Source organism: Globicephala melas, chromosome 13, assembly GCF_963455315.2.
Source record: "Globicephala melas chromosome 13, mGloMel1.2, whole genome shotgun sequence".
Taxonomy (NCBI): domain Eukaryota; kingdom Metazoa; phylum Chordata; class Mammalia; order Artiodactyla; family Delphinidae; genus Globicephala; species Globicephala melas.
The window spans coordinates 39,586,302-39,609,417 of NC_083326.1; the positions used below are offsets into that span (position 1 = coordinate 39,586,302).

Sequence of the window (23,116 nt, forward strand, 5' to 3'; positions counted from 1 at the left end):
TCAGAAAACAAAGAAACACCTTTCAATCCTGTTGCCTAGACCAACCAGTGTCCTCTCTTTTTCCTTCCTGCATTATCACATTTCTTAAAAGGAATTATTATCTATTCTCAGGGCCTTACCATACACTTCTTAACCCCTGGCAAGGACATTCCTCAGGTAACATCTCTCTCTGACCCTTCTTCTGCCCTTCGCCTTAATTCCAGCATCACCTTAGTTCTCATCATCTCCAGCTCTCTGGCACAACTCCTAGTCACCTGTTCCCTCTCCTGAGATGCTCTCCTGGCTTTGATGTTTGATCCAGCTGGGCCCAACTTCTCTGAGAAGCCCCTCTTCTTTACCAACTCTTCCTCTTCCCACCCCCAGGTACTAGTATTTCATAATTCCCTGTTTATTTTCCATAAGATCTCCCTTGGTAATGTCATTCCCTTCCCCATCTTCAATCATATTTTCAGATACTAGCAAATCTTGCTAAGTTCACATTTTTAACCGCCTCTCCTCTTTTTTGCCCTTTAATCCTTTCTACAAAGTACTGTCAGATACTGCCCTGAAGTACAGTTCTGGCCATCTCACATATAAATGGTCTGCACCGTTCCTAAATGCTTTCCTAATTCCTTAGCCTGGCATTTGAAACTCTCCAAACTTGACCCCAACCCATCCCTTAGCCTAGGTTCCGGCCAACCAAGATGCTGGGCTAACTCCCCAGCGTGCCCTGTACGTCCCACCGCTGGGCTCTCGCTCCTGCCGCTCCCTACCTGGGAAACCTGCGCTCCTCCAAATCTCCGTTTTAGCCGGTCGGCAAGGCTCAGCTTGGGTACCGCATTCTACGGGAAATTACTGACCTTCTTTGGCTCGGCCCGGGTCCCCACGCCCTTGCAGTCGACGGTAGGGTTGATCTCCGCCTTGTCCCCTCGCCATGCCAGGGTACAGCCTCTTCCCCTACAGTCATCCCCGTAACTTCTAGAACTGTCATTGCAGACAGTCAACGTGTTTGTGGTGTGTGAATGTGATCTGGTCCTCCTCCCCAAATTTACAGATGATGGGTTCTATTTTTATCTCCTCGATGCTATACTAACCTCTATCTCTATTTCTTTTTTCCTCTTTCAGTCGCCTGTCAACCGTTTTCGACCTGGTGCTCTCCCCACCAGGTCCCACCCAGAGACGCGCTGCTTCTCCCGGACCCCGCACCGGTTCTCCGAACCCTGCCGCGCGCCCGCCACAGAGCTGCAGTCCTCCGGGCGGCCTAGAGGGGCGCGCCGCTCTCACTTCCGGCGCGCGCGGCCAGAGGCCGATCTGCTCCCCTCCTGGGGTCGGTCCCCGCAGCCCGCGGAGCGAAGGGTGAGTGTGGTGGTCCGACAGCACGGCCCTGGGTGTTTCCCAAACCGCCCTTGACCGGCCTCGGCCTTCCTCGGCCCCGGGCAGAGCCTGCGGCTGCACCAGGTGGCCGCCCCTCGATGCTACCGTCCGTCCGCCCATCTGTCCATCAGCCCATCAGTCCGTCCGTCCATCTTTCATGCCTTTGTCCGTTTGCCGGTTCATCTACCCGCCCTTGCGTCGACTGACTCCACAAGCACTTACCGGGCGCCTCCTGTGTGCCAGGCCGCTAGCAGAGGAGTCGGAGAGGCACTAATGGAATCTCTCCTCCCACTTCACGCGCCCAGAGATCGCTTTTGAGTCCGCTCTCAGCCGTCCTTATTGACTTCCCAGTCTAGGTTAGATTTTTTACCACTTTCAGAGCACTTTCTGCTCTCCCTTTTGTAGTTCTTATCACGATTAAATCAGGTAGTTCCGTGCGATTTTTGTTTGACATCTGCTTCTCCTTACTATTTTTAAGTTCTGTAATGCAGGGACACTGTTTATAACTCTTTGCTCAGTGCCTAGCACAGTGCCTGCACAAAGTAGACACTCAATAAACATTGTTAGAGAAATGTGCGAAAACCACAGGCTGTCCTTAGAAGTGCTCTTGGTTTGGTGGGGGAAGGCAGATGTGAAAGGGCAGTTCAGCAGAACACATCCAAGAGTATGGACTCTGGAGTCAGACCATGTGGTTTCAAAACAGTCCAGACTACATCACTTACTAGCCATGTGACCTGAGACAAATTACATAACTTCTCTGTTTCTCTTCTGTAAAACTGTAGAGCATAGAGTGCTATGAAGGTGAAATGAAGACACTTAAAACAGGTAGACAGCACTTGACTATAATAAAAGCTCAATTAGTGTTTAAGTAAGCAGACAATGCAGATACATTATACTGCAGTAAGCAGGATTGTCCAAAAGTGCCGTGGAGGTTCTTGGGTTGAATGGACTAAGAGGTAACTGGAACCAGGATCTTATCTCCCAGAGGTGCTTCCAGCCCCCCAACTGGGTTCCCTAGACAACTCCATAAACAACTGACACTTAAATCCACACTTCTGGTCCAAAGCAGTCAACTTATGCCACACATTGGATTGGGTGTATACCACATATTGGATTGGGTGATGGTGATACAGTGGTGAGCAAAAATGTTGGTGTAGCTTACAATCTAATCATGGAGAAGATATATATTACCCCAATAGTCCTACTGAAGTATATATACTGACAAAATGAGAGAGGTGCTCTGAGGGAAAGGAATGCAATTCTCTTTCATTGTGTCTCTCATGACTCCTTGACTGGCCCAGGGTTCTCAAGCCTGCCTACACAACAGAATCACTTGCAGAATGTTTTACAGATCTAAAACCCCACCCACAAGTTTCTAGCTCAGGCTGGGATGAGGCCCAGGCATCTGCAAAGTGAGGTGACTGCAGTCAAAGAAAGCCTCACCTTGGCTAAAGGATTTTGTTTTGTTTGTCTTTTATAATTTTTATTTTATACTGGAGTATAGTTGATTAACGATGTTTTGTTAATTTCAGGTGTACAGCAAAGTGATTCAGTTATACATATACCTGTATCCTTTATTTTTTTTTGGCTATCAGATTTTTTCACACACACACACACACACACACACACACACTGTATTTTATTTTTACAAGAGATAAATAAACAGACACCAAGCATTGTAAATGGATGACCACAACAAAATCAACAATGATTCCAATTACCAAACACGAAACACTCATACTATGTCATAATATTGACATTCAGTCCAGTAATCCTCCACTGTAACAGCTCCTTTACTTTGCAGTGAAAATTGATTTGTATATTTTTTGCTTCTGAGTCCTTGTGGAATGTTTTTTTTTAATATTCAAACAGAAAGTCACAAAAATTATAATCATCCTCATCAGTTCACTCGGTCCCATGTAATTAATTTTTTTTATCTTGATCTTTTGTTAGCACTTTTATGAATTCATCAATTTTCCATTAGAGTTCTGAAAATGCTTATTCATTCAGTTCAGCAATATAGTCAGTTACCAGAAACCTGTACTTGTCAGAGTCTTTTCCATGAATTCCTTGAACATGAAACCCTCTTATAGGAACATTTTTGCAAAAGCATCAGAGTACACCCAGAACTGTCTGTAAATGACAAAAGACTTAAGAATGACCACGGTTAAAGATTTGATGAAAGTTCATAATAATGCAATTGACAAGGAAATTTAGTTATTTCTGAGATATACATTTTAAAGTAATAACTAGAATTATGACATAAAATTATACTAGAACATATAAGATTTTTAGAATTTTCACGTAATGTCTGAAACAGTTATATTAACATATTTCCATACAAATAACCCAAAGAAAGTTTAGTATTAGTTGCTTTTTCTGTTTGTTTGTTTCTTTGTTTATACTGCAGTTTCTTATTAGTCATCAATTTTATACACATCAGTGTATACATGTCAATCCCAATCGCCCAATTCAGCACACCACCATCCCCACCCCACCGTGGTTTCCCCCCCTTGGTGTCCATATGTTTGTTCTCTACATCTCAACTTCTGCCCTGCAAACCGGTTCATCTGTACCATTTTTCTAGGTTCCACATACATGCGTTAATATACGATATTTGTTTTACTCTTTCTGACTTACTTCACTCTGTATGACAGTCTCTAGATCCATCCACATCTCTACAAATGACTCAGTTTTGTTCCTTTTGATAGCTGAGTAATATTCCATTGTATATATGTACCACATCGTCTTTATCCATTCATCTGTTGATGGGCATTTAGGTTGATTCCATGACCTGGCTATTGTAAATAGTGCTGCAATGAACATTGGGGTGCATGTGTCTTTTTGAATTATGGTTTTCTCTGGGTATATGCCCAATAGTGGGATTGCTGGATCATATGGTAATTCTACGTTTAGTTTTTTAAGGAACTTCCATACTGTTCTCTATAGTGGCTATCTGTATCAATTTATATTCCCACCAACAGTGCAAGAGGGTTCCCTTTTCTCCACACCCTCTCCAGCATTTGTTGTTTGTAGATTTTCTGATGATGCCCATTCTAACTGGTGTGAGGTGATACCTCATTGTAGTTTTGATTTGCATTTCTCTAATGATTAGTGATGTTGAGCATCTTTTCATGTGTTTATTGGCAATCCATATATCTTCTTTGGAGAAATGTCTATTTAGGTCTTCTGCCCATTTTTGGATTGGGTTGTTTGTTTTTATTAATATTGAGCTGCTTGAGCTGTTTATATATTTTGGAGATTAGTCCTTTGTCAGTTGCTTCGTTTGCAAATATTTTCTCCCATTCTGAGGGTTGTCTTTTCATCTTGTTTATAGTTTCCTTTGCTGTGCAAAAGCTTTTAAGTTTCATTAGGTCCCATTTGTTCATTTTTGTTTTTATTTCCCTAGGAGGTGGGTCAAAAAGGATCTTGCTGTGATGTATGTCATAGAGTGTTCTGCCTATGTTTTCCTGTAAGAGTTTTATAGTGTCTGGCCTTACATTTAGGTCTTTAACCCATTTTGAGTTTCTTTTTGTATACAGTGTTAGAGAGTATTCTAATTTCATTCTTTTACATGTAGCTATCCAGTTTTCCCAGCACCACTTATTGAAGAGGCTGTCTTTTCTCCACTGTATATTCTTGCCTCCTTTATCAAAGATAAGGTGACCATATGTGCGTGGGTTTATCTCTGGGCTTTCTATCCTGTTCCATTGATCTATCTTTCTGTTTTTGTGCCAGTACCATACTGTCTTGATTACTGTAGCTTTGCAGTATAGTCTGAAGTCAGGGAGCCTGATTCCTCCAGCTCCGTTTTTCGTTCTCAAGATTGCTTTGACTATTCGGGGTCTTTTGTGTTTCCATACAAATTGTGAAATTTTTTGTTCAGGTTCTGTTAAAAAGGCCAGTGGTAGTTTGATAGGGATTGCGTTGAATCTGTAGATTGCTTTGGGTAGTAGAGTCATTTTCACAATGTTGATTCTTCCAATCCAAGAACATGGTATATCTCGCCATCTGTTGGTATCATCTTTAATTTCTTTCATCAGTGTCATAGTTTTCTGCATACAGGTCTTTTGTCTCCCTAGGTAGGTTTATTCCTAGGTATTTTATTCTTTTTGTGGCAATGGTAAATGGGAGTGTTTTCCATAATTTCTCTTTCAGATTTTTCATCATTAGTGTACAGGAATGCAAGAGATTTCTGTGCATTAATTTTGTATCCTGCAACTTTATCAGATTCATTGATTAGCTCTAGTAGTTTTCTGGTGGCATTTTTAGGATTCTTTATGTATAGTATCATGTCATCTGCAAACAGTGACAAGTTTTACTTCTTCTTTTCCCACTTCGATTCCTTTTATCTCTTTTTCTTCTCTGATTGCCATGGCTAGGACTTCCAAAACTATGTTGAATAGTAGTGGTGAGAATGGACATCCTTGTCTTGGTCCTGATCTTAGAGGAAATGGTTTCAGTTTTTCACCATTGAGAATGGTGTTTGCTGTGGGTTTTTCATATATGGCCTTTATTATGTTGAGGTAGGTTCCCTCTGTGCCCACTTTCTGGAGAATTTTTATCATAAATGGGTATTGAATTTTGTCAGAAGCTTTTTCTGCGTCTATTGAGATGATCATATGGCTTTTATTCTTCAATTTGTTAATATGGTGTATCACATTGATTGATTTGCGTATGTTGAAGAATCCTTGTATCCCTGGGATAAATCCCACTTGATCATGGTGTATGATCATTTTAATGTGTTGTTGGATTGTGTTTGCTAGTATTTCGTTGAGGATTTTTGCATCTATATTCATCAATGCTATTGGTCTGTAATTTTCTTTTTTTGTAGTATCTTTCTCTCGTTTTGGTATCAGGGTGATGGTGGCCTCATAGAATGAGTGTGGGAGTGTTCCTTCCTCTGCAATTTTTTGGAAGAGTTTGAGAAGAATGGGTGTTAACTCTTCTCTAAATGTTTGATAGAATTCACCTGTGAAGCCATCTGGTCCTGGACTTTTGTTTGTAGGAAGATTTTTAATCACAGTTTCAATTTCCTTACTTGTGATTGGTCTGTTCATATTTTCTATTTCTTCCTGCTTCAGTCTTGGAAGGTTATACCTTTCTAAGAATTTGTCCATTTCTTCCAGGTTGTCCATTTTATTGGCATAGAGTTGCTTGTAGTAGTCTCTTAGGATGCTTAGTATTTCTGCGGTGTCTATTGTAACTTCTCCTTTTTCATTTCTAATTTTATTGATTTGAGTCCTCTCCTCTTTTTCTTGATGAGTCTGGCTAATGGTTTGTCAATTTTGTTTATCTTCTCAAAGAACCAGATTTTAGTTTTATTGATCTTTGCTATTGTTTTCTTTGTTTCTATTTCATTTGTTTCTGCTGTGATTTTTATGATTTTTTTCCTTCTGCTAACTTTGGGTTTTGTTTGTTCTTCTTTCTCTACTTCCTTTATGTGTAAGGTTAGATTGTTTACTTGAGATTTTTCTTGTTTCTTTAGGTAGGCTTGTATAGCTATAAACTTCCCTCTTAGAACTGCTTTTGCTACATGCCATAGGTTTTGGATCATCGTGTTTTCATTGTCATTTGTCTCTAGGTATTTTTTGATTTCCTCTTTGATTTCTTTAGTGATCTCTTGGTTATTTAGTAATGTATTGTTTAACCTCCATGTGTTTGTGCTTTTTATGTTTTTTTCCCTGTAATTCATTTCTAATCTCATAGCATTGTGGTCAAAAAAGATGCTTGATATGATTTCAATTTTCTTAGATTTACTGAGGCTTGATTTGTGACCCAAGTTGTGTTCTATCCTGGAGAATGTTCCATGTGCACTTGAGAAGAAAGTGTAATCTGCTGTTTTTGGATAGAATGTCCTATAAATATCAATTGAATCTACCTGGTCTATTGTGTCATTTAAAGCTTCTGTTTCCTTATTTATTTTCATTTTGGATGATCTGTCCATTGGTGTAAGTGAGGTGTTAAAGTCCCCCACTATTATTGTGTTACTGTCGATTTCCTCTTTTATAGCTGTTAGCAGTTGCCTTATGTATTGAAGTGCTCTTATGTTGGGTGCATATATATTTTTAATTGTTATATTTTCTTCTTGGATTGATCCCCTGATCATTATGTAGTGTCCTTCCTTGTCTCTTGTAACATTCTTTATTTTAAAGTCAATTTTATCTGATATGAGTATAGCTACTCCAGCTTTCTTTTGATTTCCATTTGCATGGAATATCTTTTTCCATCCTTTCACTTTCAGTCTGTATGTGTCCCTAGGTCTGAAGTGGTTCTCTTGTAAACAGCATATATATGGGTCTTGTTTTTGTATCCATTCTGCGAGCTCGTGTCTTTTGGTTGGAGCATTTAATCCATTCACGTTTAAGGTAATTATCAATATGTATGTTCCTATGACCATTTTCTTAATTGTTTTGGGTTTGTTTTTGTAGGTCCTTTTCTTCTCTTGTGTTCCCCACTTAGAGAAGTTACTTTAGCATTTGTTGTAGAGCTACTTTGGTGGTGCTGAATTCTCTTAGCTTTTGCTTGTCTGTTAAGCTTTTGATTTCTCCATCGAATCTGAATGAGATCCTTGCCAGGTAGAGTAATCTTGGTTGTAGGTGCTTCCCTTTCATCACTTTATATCATTCCACTCCCTTATGGCTTGTAGAGTTTCTGCTGAGAAATCAGCTGTTAACCTTATGGGAGTTCCCTTGTATGTTATTTGTCATTTTTCCCTTGCTGCTTTCAATAATTTTTCTTTGTGTTTCATTTTTGCCAATTTGATTACTATGTGTCTTGGCATGTTTCTCCTTGGGTTTATCCTGTATGGGACTCACTGCACTTTCTGGACTTGGGTGGCTATTTCCTTTCCCATGTTAGGGAGGTTTCGACTATAATCTCTTTAAATATTTCTTGTGTCCTTTCTAGCTCTCTTCTCCTTCTGGCACCCTAATAATGTGAATGTTGGTGCATTTAATATTGTCCCAGAAGAGTCTTAGGCTGTCTTCATTTCTTTTCTTTCTTTTTTCTTTAGTCTGTTCCGCAGCAGTGAATTACACCATTCTCTCTTCCAGGTTACTTATCTGTTCTTCTGCCTCAGTTATTCTGCTATTGATTCCTTCTAGTGTAGTTTTCATTTCAGTTATTGTATTGTTCATCTCTGTTTGTTCTTTAATTCTTCTAGGTCTTTGTTAAATATTTCTTGCATCTTCTCTATCTTTGCCTGCATTATTTTTCCGAGGTCCTAGATCATCTTCACTATCATTATTCTGAATTCTTTTTCTGGTAGGTTGCCTATCTCCACTTCATTTAGTTGTTTTTCTGGGGTTTTATCTTGTTCCTTCATCTGGTATATAGCCCTCTGCCTTTTCATCTTGTCTATCTTTCCGTGAATGTGGTTTTTGTTCCACAGGCTGCAGGATTGTAGTTCTTCTTGCTTCTGCTGTCTGCCCTCTGGTGGATGAGCTATCTAAGAGGCTTGATGGGAGGGACTTGTGGTGGGTAGAGCTGACTGTTGCTCTGGTAGGCAGAGCTCAGTAAAACTTTAATCCACTTGACTGTTGATGGGTGGGGCTGGGTTCCCTCCCTGTTGGTTGTTTGGCCTGAGGCAACCCAAAACTGGAGCGTAAGTGGGCTCTTTGGTGGGGCTAATGACAGACTCTGGGAGGGCTGACACCAAGTTGTCCTTCCCAGAACTTCTGCTGCCAGTGTCCTTGTCCCCACGGTGAAACAGAGCCACCCCCCGCCTCTGCAGGAGACCTTCCAACACTAGCAGGTAGGTCTGGGTCACTCTCCCCCGGGGTCACTGCTCCTTCCCCTGGGTCCCGATGTGCACACTACTTTATGTGTACCCTCCAAGAGTGGAGTCTCTGTTTCCCCCAGTCCTGTCGAAGTCCTGCAATCAATTCTCACTAGTGTTCAAAGTCTGATTCTCTAGGAATTCCTGCTCCCGTTGCCGGACCCCCAGTTGGCAAGCCTGACGTGGGACTCAGAACCTTAACTCTAGTGGGTGGACTTCTGTGGTATAAGTGTTTGCCAGTCTGTGAGTCACCCACCCACCAGTTATGGGATTTGATTTTACTGTGATTGCACCCCTCCTACCGTCTCACTGTGGCTTCTCCGTTGTCTTTGGATGTGGGGTATCTTTTTTGGTGAGTTCCAGTGTCTTCCTGTCGATGATTGTCCAGCAGCTAGTTGTGATTCTGGTGTTCTCACAAGAGGGAGTGAGAGCACGTCCTTCTACTCCACCGTCTTGGTTCTTCCTCCCCTGTATCTATTCTTTTTCAAATGCTTTTCCCATTAGGTTATTATAGAATATGGAGCAGAGTTCCCTGTGCTATACAGTAGGTCCTTGTTGGTTATCTATTGTTTTTGTTTTTGTTTTTGCTTTTGCTTTTTTAAAACTAGTCAGAGGAACAGGATGAGATTTGCAATTTGAAGAAGTCACTGTGGTTACACTATAAATAGACTGTGGGTTATTGTACAGTGTAACAGGAAGGATAGTTGCTGGAATGAAGAAGGTGGTGGCAGAGATGGGAAAGAGCAGATTCTGGAAATAGGAAATAAAATCAATAGGACTTAATTTGCATTAAATACAGGAAGGAGGTATTAGGAATGCTTCCAGGTTTCTGGCAGTGCAGCCGTATTGTTGTTCCTACTTCCGAGAGGGGAATCACTGGGAGAGGAGCAGGTTGGGGTGGGAGGAATCATCAGTTGATCATGGATGTGCTGAGTTTGAGGTCCTTTTGAGAAATTCAAAAAGAGTTATGATGAGGCTTCCATGGTGGCACAGTGGTTAAGAATCCGCCTGCCAATGCAGGGGACACGGGTTCAAGCCCTGGTCCAGGAAGATCCCACATGCCACAGAGCAACTAAGCCCATGTGCCACGACTACTGAGCCTGAGCTCCAGAACCTGTGAGCCAGAACTGCTGAAGCCCGCACGCCTAGAGCCCATGCTTCGCAACAAGAGAAGCCACTGCAATGAGTAGCTCGTGCACCGCAACGAAGAGTAGCCCCCACTTGCTGCAACTAGAGAAAGCCCGCGCGCAGCAACAGAGACCCAACGCAGCCAATAAATAAATAAATAAATAAATTTTAACAAAAAGAAAAAGAGTTGTGATGGATGTGAGTCACAATGGATAAATAGGGCTGGAGCTCAGATGAGAGGTCCAGACTAGAGATCGATGGTAACCGAGGGTAAGGATGAGATTGCCTGGGAGAGCATGAGAACAGTGGTGGACTAAGGGCTAACCTGTGGACCTCTGATGTAAAGGAGGATGGACTTGCGAAGGAGATGGAGAAGGAACACCGATAATTCCTCAGCCCCCCAATGGAGGACAAGTTGCTGAGGCATAGTATTTATACTGATGCATAGATCTGACAATGCATCATCATGGGATTTCTTAAATGTCAATTGTTGTAATAAGAACTAAAGAAATGTATTTAGTATTTTCCAAATACTACAAAATTAAGCAGAAAAATGTCCCCAAGTTTCTCTGTGTTTAGGTTCCTCCTCTCATTATTCCTTAACTCTGCCAAGGCTCTGGCCCAGGGTTTTTACCCTGGCCGCACATCGGAAGCATTTGTGGCACTTATTGAAGCCCCACCCATGGAGATTCTGATTCAACAAGTCTGAGGGCCATGCATGGCTGTTTCTGAGCCATAGCCATGAGCCTGGCCTTTCTGAATCACCTGCAGTTTCCTCAGTGGGCCACATCCTCTCATACCTACTGCTCCTTGCCTGAATGACCTCCCTCTACAGCTCCACCCAGCTCACTCATACCAGACTCTGCTGAGATGGTTCCCCCAGGCAGTCAGTTCTTCCTGGTCTTAGTCATCTTACCGGGCTACCTTGTCTGCTTCCCTCCATCCTTGGATGTATTGCACTGTGTTTGCCTGTTTCCCTGTCACTTTCCCTTATTAAACTAGGAGTCCTTGAAGACAGACCTCTGAATCCTGAGAGTCCTGTTCAGTACACTGCCTAGCACATAGCTCAAATATTGTTGAGATAGTGGATGAAGGAATCCATTCCTCTTTCCTTTGTGCTGTCTCAGAACCTTGTGACTTAAAGTCAGGAAAAATTCTTCCGGGCTTCCCTGGTGGCACAGTGGTTAAGAATCCGCCTGCCAATGCAGTGGTCACAGGTTCGAGCCCTGGTCTGGGAAGTTCCCACATGCAGGTGGAGCAATTAAGCCCATGTGCCACAACTACTGAAGCCTGCACACCTAGAGCCCATGCTCTGCAATGAGAGAAGCCACTGCAATGAGAAACCTGCGCACCACAACGAAGAGTAGCCCCTGCTCTCCGCAACTAGAGAAAGCCCGTGCACATCAACGAAGACCCAACACAGCCAAAAATAAATAAAGTAAATAAATTAAAATTAATAAATAAAGAACTAAACATTTAAAAAAAACAGAAAAATTCTTCCTTTTTTTGTACATTCACCCTGGCCATTCTCCATGACCTTTTCCTAACATTTTCACCCTTATTTTTTTATTTTTATTTTTTTTAGAAAGCAGATTTTTTTTTTTTTTTTTTTGTGGTACGCGGGCCTCTCACTGTTGTGGCCTCTCCCGCTGCGGAGCACAGGCTCCGGATGCGCAGGCTCAGCGGCCATGGCTCACGGGCCCAGCCGCTCCGCGGCATGTGGGATCCTCCCGGACCGGGGCACGAACCCGTGTCCCCTGCATCGGCAGGCGGCCTCTCAACCACTGCGCCACCAGGGAAGCCCTAGAAAGCAGATTTTTAAAATTTTTATATATTTATTTATTTATTTTTGGCTGCGTTGGGTCTTCGTTGCTGTGCGTGGGCTTTTTCTAGTTGTGGCGAGTGGGGGCTACTCTTCGTTACAGTGCGCAGGCTTCTCATTGCAGTGGCTTCTCTTGTTGCAGAGCACGGGCTCTAGGCGCACAGGCTTCAGTAGTTGTGGCACATGGGCTCTAGGGTGCAGGCTCAGTAGTTGTGGCACACGGGCTTAGTTGCTCCGCGGCATGTGAGATCTTCCTGGACCAGGGCTTGAACCTGTCTCCTGTATTGGCAGGTGGATTCTTAACCACTGTGCCACCAGGGAAGTCCTTCACCCTCATTCTTTTTCTTTCTTTCTTTTTTTTTTTTTTTTTTGCGGTATGCGGGCCTCTCACTGTTGTGGCCTCTCCCGTTGCGGAGCACAGGCTCCGGACGCGCAGGCTCAGTGGCCATGGCTCACGGGCCCAGCCGCTCCGCGGCATGTGGGATCTTCCCAGACCGGGGCACGAACCTGTGTCCCCTGCATCGGCAGGCGGACTCTCAACCACTGCGCCACCAGGGAAGCCCCACCCTCATTCTTAATTTTTAGTAGCAACCAAGATTGTCCTGGGCATTAACCCATTCTGTAATTTAAAAAAACAAGTGCTTTAGAGTTGGGCTACTCTAGGTTCATGTCTTGACTTTGCCATATACCAGTTTGGGGCCTTGGGCAAATTACTTAACTTTCAAGAATCTCAGTTTCCTCATCTGTAAAGTGGAGCTGATAATACATACCTATTAGTGTTATTTACAAGTGTCAAAAAATTGTATTTGTAAAGTGCCTGGCCCATAGTAGGTTTATTAAGTGCAAATTCCCTTCTTTGGGGAGACCCTATGGCTTAATAGAAAGAGCTAATAAGTCCTCTGGTTGCAGAGAGCCATTCTGCTGCTTACTGGCTGTGTGTCTTTGGTCCCCTTGTGATTCTCAGTAGCCTCATTTGGAAAATGGGCATAATTATGATTATCCTTATAGAATTATTAGGGAAATTATATTAAATTTATGTCAAGTATCTAGCTAGTGCTTGGCATCTAGTAGGTGCTCAGTAAAATGGTGGTTATTATTCTGAGAGCTGATAATATACTATAGTATTTTTCCTGATTTCCATGATTTGTAAGCATTAGTTATTATCCCTAATGTTGTCTCTAACATTGTTACCAAAAGTTGAATTTATATCGGTGGTACTTTAACTTTTCCGTTTTACATCCTGAGAAAAATCCTGAATCATCTATAAATGTATTATTTACACGGAAGCTCCCTTTTAGTCAGTTTTCTTTACAGTGCTACACTTGGTGGCAACTGGTTTTCAAACACCTGAATTTATATTCTAAACACATTTTTTTCCCTGTGTGATATTAGCATTGTCCATCTCAGGAGCTCTTTGGAGAACTGGAATTCAGAAAGAATCTCTCAGACACTAGACGTCCATCCCCTCCCCGCTTCAACTAGGCAGCCTCTTCAGACTATCTCTGCCCAGAATGGCAGGAAAGTCGGCAGCCTTGGTCTACCATGCTCCAAAAGAGCAGGAAGGACTCATAATTGTGAAGGTCGAAGAAGAAAATTATGTTTGGGGGCAGGACTTTGGCCTTCAGGGCAATGCCTATAGTCAGGAGGCCTTCCGCCAGCGGTTCAGGCAGTTCGGTTACTCTGACTCCGCGGGGCCCCGGGAGGCTCTGAACCGGCTCCGTGAGCTGTGCTGTCAGTGGCTGAGGCCAGAGGTGCATAGCAAGGAGCAGATCCTGGAGCTGCTGGTGCTGGAGCAGTTCCTGAGCATCCTGCCAGAGGAGCTGCAGACCTGGCTTCGAGAGAACCAACCAGGGAGTGGAGAGGAAGCCGTGGTGATGCTGGAGGAGTTGGAGAAAGAGCTTGACGAACCAAGGCAACAGGTAAGTAGGTGTTTTATTTGCTTGTTTTACTGACTGTAAGTTAATGAGGAAGCCATTCTGAGCGGCCTTGACTGGGCTCCCCGAGAATTATAAAATTTTTGTCCTTTGGGTTATTATTTGTGCACTGGGATCAAGTCACTAGAGCTTTTCGTCTTGTTTTCTATCTAATCATCTGAATGAGTTTCTGATTCTGGCTGCCCTGCCCTGTTAATCTAGGGGTTTTCCTCTTGTATGTCCTCAGGATCATAGTGTTGGTACTTGATTACTCCTAGGACACAGCTCATGGCCAAGGAATGATCTGGAAGGAAATGACATCTGTGGAAGCACTGAAGTCGCTGAGTATCCAGCTCGAGCCCTTGGAGAACCAGGGCAAGAATGAGATTCAGGAGCCCCAGGGTTACTGTGAGAGAGGTGAGGCGCCACAGTCCATTAGGGGTTGAGGGCGGAGGTGAGGGCTTAAATCCGTGGCGTGGGTCATTTTCTTAATAACTGCCTCTTATGACTGTCATTAAGTGCTGTGAAAAAGCCCCCTTGCCTAGTATTCTTCCATTGGCTCTGCCTAGAACCTGAAATTCCAATATAATTTCTAATTTGGGGTTAAGAATTAAGGTCTCTAATAAAATTCTCTAATAACCTCCATAATATTCAAAGAGCAGTATTCTGGTTTTTTAATATTATGGTCCTACTGACAAGGCAGTCCCTAAGATGGAGATGCATAATGTATCAATAAGAGAAACCACATAGTAACTTGAAAAGGGAAAATTTAATGTTAAGAATTATTAATTATGACAGAGGATTACTTACTAATTAGTTTTTAAAACCCCCATAAAGTATGCAGAAATAACACATACAGGGAGTCTCTAGGGTTGAGGCAGAGCGCCCAAGAAAGGAACAAATCTGCAAGAGGGTGCTGCATCTTCCCCCTCCCTTGGCAGAACTGAGATCCAGATCTCGTTGGAGAGGACACAGCTATGGCCCACTGGATGGAGATGTTCCCTGAGTGCTTGCTGGCAGATTTGCTGGGAAACTGCTCTTTGGGGTATGAAGGAAAGCCATTCATGGGTGGGGGGAAAGTGTGTGTTCTAGAGGGCAGAACTCACTGAGAAGCTACCCTCTGGGGTGCCAGGAGCGCCCCCCCACCATGGGGAGGTGCCATGACACAGAACTTGCTGCAAAGCCACCCTCAGGGATGGTGCCCCTGAAACTGATTGGCACTGCTGGGTGCCCCACACGTTGCAGGGAAAAAGAGAGCACACCAGCACCAGGAAGAAAAGCCCCTTCCTCCTCCAGGGTCTGTTCAGCCCCTACTGTTAAAGTTCACATCGTTGTCAGCTGGCCAGGGAGAAGTGTAGCACAGGCAGGGCACTGAAGGGTGGATTTGAAGCTGACCAAAAGGGCTTCGATTATGTTATTGGCAAAATCATCCCTATGGGCAGCATGTACATCAGGCCTATTAACTTGTTCTCATTAACAAGTTTGTTACAGCCAACTACCCTTCTGATTTCATCTTTACCAAGCAATCTTATTAAATTCCTATGAAGCTTAGCTATAATAAAAACGTACATTAGTCTAGTCTGGTCTGTGTGACAGTTAAATTACTCATTGATTTTTGTTATGGTTTTATTGCTCAGTTTCATGAGCTTGGCTAATGAGAGTTAACCCCAAGAGGTAAATCTATGCATTGTATGATGATAAAGTTAGGTTTATGAGGCCACAAGGTCAAGGGCTAGATCTTGGACCTTGGCATTCACCAAAGGTATCCATGCATCTGTACACTGAGACCTCCTAGGAAACTCCCTCCCAGCCCCTCCCCCCCACATCATTAGCCAAGTAAGCCCACTTAAATATTTTCCACGTCAAGCAAAAACTACATTCAAGTGGATTTAAAAAAATCATCTCCTCAAGTCCCCTGCCTTAAAGTAGGTAAATATCTAAATCAGTTAGGGTCGATTACTTCTATTTCCTTCTTTTAAGGTCTTGAGGAACAGAGACTGTGCTGTAATTTTTTAAGTCGTTCTTGAGCTTTTCATACTGATATTTGTTGTGGCCTGAATTATGTCCCCCCAATTTCTATGTTGAAGCCCTACCCCCACCCAGTACCCCAAAATGTGACTGTATTTGAGATAGGGCCTTTAAAGAAGTAAATAAGTTAACCTGCGATTGTTAGGGTGAGCCCTAATCCAATATGACGGTGTCCTTGTAAGAAGCGGAGATTGGACCATAACACAAATCGAGGGACAACCGTATAAGGACACAGTGGGAAGGAGCCACTGCAAGCCAAGGAGAGATAGACCTCAAATGATACCAAACCTGCCAACACCTTGATCTTGGACTTCCAGCCTCCAGAATTGTGAGAAAATAAATTTCTGTTGTTTAAGCCATCCAGTGTATGGTATTTTGTTACAGCAGGCAGACTGGCAAACTAAAACGGTATTAAACTTCTTCTCTGTGTCCATATGAACTACTTCCAGTTTTAATTTAATTCCATTTTATTTTATTTGTTTAGCAGAATCCTCATAAAACACACCTGTTCTTGAAGGTAATGAGTACACTGCCCTTTGACTTTGTTTTAACTAAGCATCTCACTGCCTCTGATTCCATCTGTGTTCCATCTCTCCGGTCATCACAGCTCATTCCTCTGGATGTGCTTCAGTTTCTCCACATTCATTTGAAGTACAGGGATAAAAAAATAAAGTACTCTAATGAAGATCTGGTCAATTTACAAGGTAGATTCACACACAGCCCCAACTCTTATTTGTTGCACTCTATATATTTTTATTTGTTTGCCCCTTCACAGTGGTATTATGTTGTTGACTCAATCAACTTATGGCCACAGTGATTCCATCTTCCAGCCTTCCTTGGCCTTAGCAAAATGTCCTCATCCTCCGTTTATGCCTGACTCCTAAGTATATGATCTTGAATGGCCTTGACTGGGTTTCTGATAAATCTCATTATGCTGATCTTTTTTTAGTCTTGAGGGTCTTAGCTCCACCTCTGAAGAATTAATGTGGATCATTTCATATCTTTTACCTAGGTCAATAAGGATTAAATCATTGGAGGAATCCACCTTGATAGGATTGTAAGAGTTGCCATGTCATTTTTATAACCTTACATTCTTGGTTATATAATATAATATATAATTTTCCTTAGCTTCTTCACTAGCCTAGCAGTATGTTTTGCTAGAAGAAGAGCCTGAGATGGAGATTTGAGTGCAGGTGGTTTACTGAGGGCATGCTCCTCAGGAGAACTCTGTGATGGAGTGAGAGAGGTAGGGTTAGGAAGGGAAAAGATCAAGCAATGATATGGTCTCGGGTAAAACCTAGCCTTGGCTTAATCCATGAGGTGGGGCTTTGGGAGGACCCCCTGGAGCATAATTGTACTGCTGAGCTGTTCCTTCTTGAGGCGGGGTTGGGGGGCAGTGAGGGTGGAAGTAATTCCCTAGGCCAGGTGGCTTTCATCAGCCAGGGCAACGCTCCAGAGAAGAGGGAAGCTGTGGGTTGTTAGGAGCCAACACTCACAGCAGCTGGGGGAAGGAGGCACTGTGTTGGTGAAGGGGATCTGAGTGGGTAGTGGAGCATCATCTATATAGTATTAAGGCTGAATCATATTTGTCCATGTGCAATTAAAGGCCAAGTTTGAGTTAAGATGATTTTAGACCATACAGGTCACTGAAAAGGTAGGGAAGTAGTGGGATGGGGTGAGGGGATGTTATATAGAAGAGCTCTTCTACAGAGGAACCTGTGGCTTATTTCTCTTCCAAAGAGCTTCCTATAATCTGTACTCTGCCCTCCAGCATCTGGACTTTGGGGCTTGATTGTAAATTATCATTCACTCTTGGAAGATATCAATTAGATTATTTGGATTATTTTTGTACCAATATTTCTAAATATTCAAGTAATCATCTCATATTCTACTTTTAATCTCTGTCATTTCCAGGAATTACTCTAGTTAACTGTTTATCCTAATTTTTAAAAATGTAATATACATATATAGTTGAAAGAATAAGAGTCTTGGTATTTTCCTGATCGATACATCTAAGATCAAGATTTTTCTCTGGTCTCATAATTTGTCCTCATGTGATTATAGAATTTGAAGAAGTATTTTAAATCCTATAAATTACATTGCTTTTCTAATTTTCACAGCCCTAAATTTGTCCCTACACAATTTTATTGCCACTTTATACCCTTTATAAGGTATACTCTTTATAATTTGACCTATTTACTACTTTCACAAGATTTCTCATTAGGTTGTCAGGTCTCTGACTTTAACCAAGTTGGTGCTTATTATTCTTCTGCCTTTTTTTATATATTATGCTTTTATTCATAAATTTTCCCTTTTTGAACGAGCATAGCCTTGAGTAATTTAAATTTCTATTTAAGATCCAAGAACAGTGTGAATTTTAGTGTTCTGTCCTGATCTAAGAGGCAGTGTTGTCCATCTGTGATTTCTGGTAAGGAGTGAGGAAAAGGAAAGCTGGATAGCCCCCTGCTTTGGTCAGGTAATCATTGTGAGCCTTTATTGTTGTGTTTGAAGTGTGATGAACTCCAAGAATATCAAAAAGAAGTATTTGTTTTCATAGAAAAACATGACTTTTCTGAAGCTAAATAAAAATGGTTTTTAAATTAATTTTTTTTCTTAGTGCAACTACAGCCCTGCTTCCTTCCAGTAGGGAAAGCAGATGACATAGGGGGAAAGTGCAAGCCTTGATGTTAAGCATCTTTGTTAGAATCCTGACTCTATACCTCAGTGATATAGGCTATACCTCAGTGATATAGCCTCTCTGAGCCTTCATTTCCTGATCTGTAAAATGCATATAAGTTTAGAGGGCTTTGGGGGGGGACGAAAGTAACTTAACAGTTCTTCAGATTTTCTTCACTCAAAATAATTGAAGTTACCTCAGCCATCATCCAGTAGTCTCCTATTCTGAGTTACTAGAAATCTAGAAATGAGAGGGGCGTGTCATGTGAGAGCGGAAGGTTTGGCACCAGGCAGTCACATCTGCCTCTTGTTTCCATCCACCATCTTTGACCATTTATACATAAAAAAGTGAACATAGAAGACTCCCACCTGGCCCCAGAATGAGTCAGGAACTCACAATATTACTTTTCTTATGCTCTGCATGTCTTATTCTATTTGCTTATAATCATTTGATCAACTTAGAACCTGCCAGAATCTGCAATTTACCTTTGTACCACCTACCTCTGTCCAATTCTAACCTCTAAAGCATTTCCTAATTGTATCTCCTGCTCTCCTATTTTTGTAGAAGCACTGCTGATTCAAGACTCTTAGACATCTGTCTTTATTCTAATTACTCTTTATCTCCTCATTTCCTTTCCCTCACTACCTAAAAGCACATCTTCTCCTCTAACCCAAGATTGTCTCCCAGCTTCCTGGTCTCTCACTGCTACTCCTGTTTATCACTATCTCCTTTAACTAATTTCTTGCCCTGTTCACCATCCCTCCTTTCGAATGCTGACTCTCATTCTAGTCTATATTACTCTCTGAGGGTGCCAACTCTCCCTACCACAGGCCACTTTTCTAAATTCTAGGTTGGGAAGCTAGTTTTTAAGAGTTTTCCTTCTAATAGGTAAATACCTATTTCATTTGGTTTATTTTCTGTTTCTGCTACAGTAAGTTCTTTTCTTCCAACATGGGAAGCAAATGACACTTGCATTTTCTGTTCACATTTTTAGATGGCAAGCTGGTGGCTGACAAATTGTTGACAGCAAAGCAAGAAATTATTGAATGTGTGGCATCAGCAGCCATGATATCCTCAAGACGACTCCCTGGGGAAACTCCTTCAGGACAGGTAGTTGAAGAAGCTTTGGGAGGTCTGGACAATTTTGAGAAGCCAAAAGGAAGTGCTTCAGGGGACAAAATGAGTCAGCTCCCTTCCCAGGAAAGACATTTTAGCCTGACAAGCTTCAACAAGGAAATCTCCACAGAAGAGAGTGTCCTGGAATGTAATGAAGGTGAAGGAAGTCTCAGTCTGAACTCAAATGTTATAACACAACCGAGAATTCACGCTGGGGGAAAGCTCTATGAGTGCTTCGACTGTGGGAAAGCCTTTTGCCAGAGCTCAAAGCTGATTAGACATCAGAGAACTCATACTGGAGAGAGACCTTATGCATGTAAAGAATGTGGCAAAGCCTTTAGTCTGAGCTCAGACCTTGTTAGACATCAGAGAATTCATAGTGGTGAAAAACCCTACGAATGTTGTGAATGTAGAAAAGCTTTCAGGGGCAGCTCAGAGCTCATCCGGCATCGGAGAATTCACACTGGAGAGAAACCTTATGAATGTGGTGAATGTGGGAGAGCTTTCAGCCGGAGCTCAGCCCTTATTCAGCATAAGAAAATTCACACTGGAGACAAAGGCTATGAATGTATTGAATGTGGTAAGGCTTTTGGTAGAAGCTCTATCCTTACTGAACATCAAAGAATTCATACTGGAGAGAAACCTTATGAATGTAATGAATGTGGAAAATCCTTCAATCAGAGCTCAGCCCTCACCCAGCACCAGAGAATCCACACTGGAGAAAAGCCTTATGAATGTAGTGAATGTAAGAAAACATTTAGGCATAGATCAGGCCTTATGCAGCATCAGAGAACTCACACCAGAGTTTAACTCTTTGGGTAAGAGTTGTACAACTATGAAATACTAGGAATTCACTTTGGGGGTGAATAATGGGATATGTATATATGATATATATGTGATATATGATATATATATATGGTTCTGTTGAAATGCATGTATGGCAGGGGAGTACCTAGCCTGGTCCATGAGTCACTAAAGGCTTCCTGGATGTGATGAAATCTCAGTTGAGGCATAAAACATGGGTAGAAGTTAGCCAGACCAAGGCAAGAAGGAAGAGAAGAATGTTACAGGCAGAGGTTATAGCACATGCAATGGCATGAACAGAGGATCTGGAGACATCCCTTCCTCTGAACTCTTCTCTCTGGCAGGAATTTTTTCTTGGGGGCCCCTGGTTCAGAAGCCAGGGTAGGTGTTTGTTCCTCTCTTCCTATTTAGTCACTGAGTTGGGTGGCCTATCCCAGTTCTCTTGGAGTACTTAGGAGAATTAGTGATGGAAGACTTTGCTGCGTTGTATGGAAAAAGGCATGTTTGTACACCAAGGAAAGAATACATGTTGGAGGCTAGAGGGACAGTGGGGACTGAAGTGCTTGTGTCCCATGACCCTGGGGCCCAGGAAATGGCAAGCTGACAGGAACACGGGAATGGGAGGTCTGCCTTCCTCATTCCCTGTTCCCTCCTCTCATCACCAGACTCACAGATGCTAAGCTACGTGAGGGCCATGAATATTTGTTGAATATTCCTCAAAACTCTACTTCTCCAATTTTTATTTTGGCAGTTTTAATTAACTCACAATTGCTGAGGGCAGTTAATACCTAAGAGGAAGTTTGAGTCCTCTTCTAAGATGTCCTGATTTCCCTTCCTGATACTGTCACTTCTGAAGAAGATGTGATAATCAAAGCTGTTGTGGGTAATAGGAGAGGTGAAATTAGGGAGACAGTTTTTGTGTCCAGAGGTTGTAGGATTATTAGTGAGGCCAGTCAGAAGTCTTAAAAGATCCTTCAAATGGATAGAGAGTTGCCTTTTCCTATGGGTGACAATCAAATGATTTCATGTTTTTAATACCACTTAATGTTTTTTTAACTGATTGTGAATTAATTGTAAATGTTGATAGTACAGAAAATGAGAAAGTATAAATCACCCACGATCCCACTATCCATAGAAACTTTCTTAACATTTTGGAGTACTTCTAGATTTTTTTTTTACCCCCCATCCCTAATATACGTGTACTTTTTTTGGTGAAAATCTTGTTTGGTAAATCATTTTTAGTAACTGATTTTAACACTTATACTTTTGATTATATACTTCAACTGTTTGTTTAAAAAAATTTTTTGAAGTATAGTTGATCTACAATGTGGCGTTAATTTCTTCTGTACAGCAAAGTGATTCAGTTATATATATATATATATATATATATATATATATATACACACACACATATATATATATACACATTCTTTTTTAATATTCTTTTCCATTATGATTTATCTCAGGATATTGAATATAGTTCCCTGTGCTATACAGTAGGACCTCATTTTTTATACTTTAACTATTTAGTATTAGAATGTAATACAAGACGTCTTCTAATAAATTTGAGTTTTAAGTTTTGCTTTGAAATTAATCATTCAGTAATAGGGAACACCGTAACACGAATGGAGATGTGCTGGGAGAATGGGGGAAGGAGTTGTGGGAAGAAGGCAGGGAATTGGTGGTCTTAGCTTTGATTCCTGGGCCAAAACATGTCTGGAAACGATGCCTAGTCCCTGGGGCTGCAGTTCACCAGTTGAAGTCACAAAATTGAGGGGGCATCTGGAGCTGCACTGTGGTTGAAAGAACATGGGAACGAGAGCAAGTAGCCTCTACAAACAGAAGCATCATCCACAAGAATCAGGACGCTTCCCCACCTTGGGAGCAAGAGCCTGGGAGAATGCCACAGCTTTCCCCTCCCCTCTCAGCAGGTCCTTAATAGACACACATGTGCAGGAACACCCCATGACCCTTTAGATCTATCATCGTTTGTGTCTGCCAACAAGAGACCTGTGAACGATAAAGTTACTGAGCAGCAACATCTGGTTTTTGGGCCATCAGAGAGCAGGGGGTAGGTCTGCCTACCCCGCTCACCCTTCCTCTTGACTTTGCAGAAATGCTCTTCAGGTCAGTTCCTTCTGCATGGAAATGATTGGCAATCCTCCTTGCTCTGAGGATTCACTTTACGGGGCAAAAGAAGCAAAGTTGTTCACAGGGGGGCTTGGAGAGACCAAGGTCAGACTTGCTTAAATTTCTAATCCTCTCATCTGGACAGTGTTAACTGCAGCCTGTGGAAGTGAGGAGGGAGGAGTGGAGAGGTAGGAAACTGATATTAAGCACTTTACCTAAATTCCACATCTTTTTAAATCCATGAATCTGCACAGGACCCATTTAAGGTAAACAGTGGACTGCCTCTACGCCAAGAGAAATGAGGGCTCTGAGCAGAAAGGAAAGGGATGGATTACTTTTCCTCAGGCAACTCTGGTGAAGGAAAA

General features: G+C 42.2%; 2 protein-coding genes across 4 annotated transcripts in view; one reads left to right on the forward strand and one right to left on the reverse strand.

Moving 5' to 3' along the window:
- LOC115863584 (zinc finger protein 271) overlaps positions 1–23,116 on the reverse strand; it is a 51,036-nt gene that overhangs the window by 18,796 nt on the left and 9,124 nt on the right. Inside the window, exon 1 of one of the 2 annotated variants that reach the window (XM_060311204.2) lies at positions 1,074–1,207. The exons of the other annotated variant lie outside the window; for it this stretch is intronic. The gene's annotated coding sequence lies outside the window, so the exon portion shown is untranslated. Of the gene's footprint in view, positions 1–1,073; positions 1,208–23,116 lie in introns of those variants that run through there. 2 annotated transcript variants of the gene reach the window in all.
- LOC115863587 (zinc finger and SCAN domain-containing protein 30) lies at positions 1,198–21,892 on the forward strand. 2 transcript variants are annotated; one of them, XM_030876530.2, is made up of 5 exons: positions 1,198–1,335; positions 9,028–9,109; positions 13,476–14,002; positions 14,275–14,413; positions 19,696–21,892. In XM_030876530.2, exons 3-5 carry the CDS (start codon positions 13,595–13,597, stop codon positions 20,625–20,627), a joined length of 1,479 nt encoding a protein of 492 aa, XP_030732390.1. In that variant the 5' UTR covers positions 1,198–1,335; positions 9,028–9,109; positions 13,476–13,594; the 3' UTR covers positions 20,628–21,892. The 2 variants fall into 2 exon arrangements, with proteins under 2 accessions (XP_030732390.1, XP_060167189.1); XM_060311206.1 differs by lacking the exons at positions 1,198–1,335; positions 9,028–9,109 and having other exon boundaries at positions 13,881–14,002; positions 14,244–14,413.

Bases quoted from the DNA above. Each gene is read 5' to 3' on its own strand.
- LOC115863587 (XM_030876530.2), top strand. From the start codon at position 13,595: ATGGCAGGAAAGTCGGCAGCCTTGGTCTACCATGCTCCAAAAGAGCAG. The intron at 14,003-14,274 runs GTAAGTAGGTGT...GATTACTCCTAG, and splicing joins TTGACGAACCAAGGCAACAG to GACACAGCTCATGGCCAAGG. The intron at 14,414-19,695 runs GTGAGGCGCCAC...TCACATTTTTAG, and splicing joins CCAGGGTTACTGTGAGAGAG to ATGGCAAGCTGGTGGCTGAC.